Genomic DNA, 2,969 nt, shown 5'->3' on the forward strand with positions numbered 1-2,969 from the left:
TCTGGCCAGATTTCATCCCATCCCACCTCCTACTCAGTCCATCGCACGTGTGTGTGTGTGTGTGTGTGTGTGTGTGTGTGCGCGCGTATGTGTGTGTGTGTGTGTGCATGTTGAATGGTTTTGAGTGGGCATGGTATCTGTGTGTGTGTATTTATGTGTGTCACAGGTGCAGGGTCACAGCACTGAATTCTTGGGCCTGGGACAAGATATATTGAGAGCCCCACCCCCCTAATATATTTTTAAACAAATTTTAAGAAGTTAACCCTGTAACCCTGTTCAGTATGTGTGTGTGTCTCAGACATACTAATTAACGTGTGTGTCTTAGATGTGATCAGTGTGTGATTGTATCTCAGGTGTACTGATCAGTGTGTGTCAGGTGTACTGATCAGTGTGTGATTGTATGTCAGGTGCACTGATCAGTGTGTGATTGTGTCTCAGGTGTACTGATCAGTGTGTGTCAGGTGTAGTGATCAGTGTGTGATTGTATCTCAGGTGTACTGATCAGTGTGTGTCAGGTGTACTGATCAGTGTGTGATTGTCTCTCAGGTGTACTGATCAGTGTGTGATTGCGTCTCAGGTGTACTGATCAGTGTGTGATTGTATCTCAGGTGTACTGATCAGTGTGATTGTATCTCAGGTGTACTGATCAGTGTGTGTCAGGTGTACTGATCAGTGTGTGATTGTATCTCGGGTGTACTGATCAGTGTGTGATAGTATCTCAGGTGCACTGATCAGCATGTGATTGTATCTCAGGTGCACTGATCAGCGTGTGATTGTATCTCAGGTGCACTGATCAGCGTGTGATTGTGTCTCAGGTGCACTGATCGGCGTGTGATAGTGTCTCAGGTGCACTGATCAGCGTGTGATAGTGTCTCAGGTGCACTGATCAGCGTGTGATTGTGTCTCAGGTGCACTGATCAGCGTGTGATTGTGTCGCAGGTGCACTGATCAGCGTGTGATTGTGTCTCAGGTGCACTGATCGGCGTGTGATTGTGTCTCAGGTGCACTGATCGGCGTGTGATTGTGTCTCAGGTGTACGAGGGGGCATGTGATTGTGTCTCAGGTGCACTGATCAGCGTGTGATTGTGTCTCAGGTGCACTGATCAGCGTGTGATTGTGTCTCAGGTGCACTGATCAGCGTGTGATTGTGTCTCAGGTGCACTGATCAGCGTGTGATAGTGTCTCAGGTGTACTGATCAGCGTGTGATTGTGTCTCAGGTGCACTGATCAGCGTGTGATTGTGTCTCAGGTGCACTGATCAGCGTGTGATAGTGTCTCAGGTGCACTGATCAGCGTGTGATAGTGTCTCAGGTGCACTGATCAGCGTGTGATTGTGTCTCAGGTGCACTGATCGGCGTGTGATTGTGTCTCAGGTGCACTGATCAGCGTGTGATTGTGTCTCAGGTGCACTGACCAGCGTGTGACTGTGTCTCAGGTGCACTGACCAGCGTGTGACTGTGTCTCAGGTGTACGAGGGGGCGTACCACGCCCTTCACAACGACCTGCCGGAGACGGCGGAGTCGGTCCTGCAGGAGGTGAGCGCGTGGGTCGCCGAGCGGATCGAGGGGCAGCGGGCGTCCAGCTAGAGCGTCCGCCATCTTCCTTCCCCCCCCCGTCTGCCCGCCCGTCTGCGTCTCTTCACCGCGCGATCGACTCACCCTCGCAACCCGACGGGGGAAACCCTGCGGCCGAATTTGGACACACACACCTCTAGCAATGCACCGATCACAGACCAGGAGCAGCGTGACTGCGTTCCACCGCCGGTTCGGCCTCTCGGCTCATTGGCTGACGGATTCCGGCGAGGGCCTCCAACCCCGCGGAAGGAGAGGTGAGCGGGGTCAGTCGGTCGCCACGGGGCTATTATGAACGACCTCTGACCCCGCGCAGAATGATGAAGAGCCTGTCTCAAACCTTTTCTGAGGGCAAAAGCTTCGTTCCTGAGATGGAAGTGGAGTTCTGTACATTTAACGGACAGACCGAGAGATTGTATTACTGAGGGAAATAATTTATTGAATGACTTCCCTGTATCTTTATCTGCAGTGTGAAGTGGGCCATACGTTCCTGTGGAGAAATGTTCTTTTTTTTTGTCAAACATCTTGTGCTCATTAGACAATCAGCTTCAGGTTTATTTGCTTCCCAGCAGGGCTAAGTTTCTGACACAGGTGGCCCCCTAGTGGTCATCTGGCAATACTGCCTACAACTCACGTGCCCTGTAAAAGGAACTGCTTGTTACTATGGTAACATTTCAGGATATAAAGCCCCATGTAGAAAAACGGATGTATCTTCAGGAGGCAAACATGGCGCATCATGGGTTATTGTGCAGAAGCTGTGTACTAGTCAGACCTATGCCACAGTGAAGCCAGACAAGCTGTGAAGTGGACTATGAATTGCATGCTGGTTACTGTGCGTCTCTCTTAATTAGACTAATAACTATAATGACTTAAATTGTGTGGGAATGTGCTTTTTATCTACTCAGTATCTTGTATGTCATTGTTTCTAGTTTGTTAATATGGTCAGAATTGACCGTTGATTTATCATAGATTTATTGTAAGGTTAGTAATATATTTATGTTGACAGTCTATAATATAGCCAAGTGGGACTGGATTTTTCTTGAATCAGGCTGCGTGCATGTGTGTTCGCGTGTGCGTGTGTGTGTGTGTGTGAGTGTGTGTGTGTGCATGCGTGTGTCTGTGTGTGTGTGTGTGTGTGTGCATGCGTGTATGTGCATGCGTGTGTATGTGTGTGTGTGTGTGTGTGTGTGTGTATGTGTGTGTGTATGTGCATGCGTGTGTGTATGTGTGTGTGTGTGTATGTGCATGTGTGTGTGTGTGTGTATGTGCATGTGTCTGTGTGTGTGTGTGTGTGTGTGTGTGTGTGTGCCAATGGAGTGGTCAACAGGCTGTGGCAGTCTGCCGAGACTGCCAGTACTACGAAGCTCGGATCCTCCCCAAGCAGAAAAGGCAGCCACT

The 2,969-nt window shown here is 49.6% G+C and overlaps 1 protein-coding gene across 2 annotated transcripts in view; it reads left to right on the plus strand.

Moving 5' to 3' along the window:
• The window catches only part of mgll (monoglyceride lipase), a 25,301-nt gene extending 22,697 nt beyond the window's left edge, over nucleotides 1-2,604 (plus strand). For both annotated transcript variants that reach the window (XM_035383483.1, XM_035383480.1), the window contains one exon: nucleotides 1,467-2,604. In XM_035383483.1, the coding sequence (XP_035239374.1) occupies nucleotides 1,467-1,586 (120 nt within the window). In that variant the 3' untranslated portion in view covers nucleotides 1,587-2,604. The remainder of the gene's footprint in view (nucleotides 1-1,466) is intronic.
• The last annotated feature ends 365 nt before the right edge of the window (nucleotides 2,605-2,969 follow it).

This window comes from Anguilla anguilla, chromosome 11, assembly GCF_013347855.1.
Source record: "Anguilla anguilla isolate fAngAng1 chromosome 11, fAngAng1.pri, whole genome shotgun sequence".
In the NCBI taxonomy this organism is placed as follows: domain Eukaryota; kingdom Metazoa; phylum Chordata; class Actinopteri; order Anguilliformes; family Anguillidae; genus Anguilla; species Anguilla anguilla.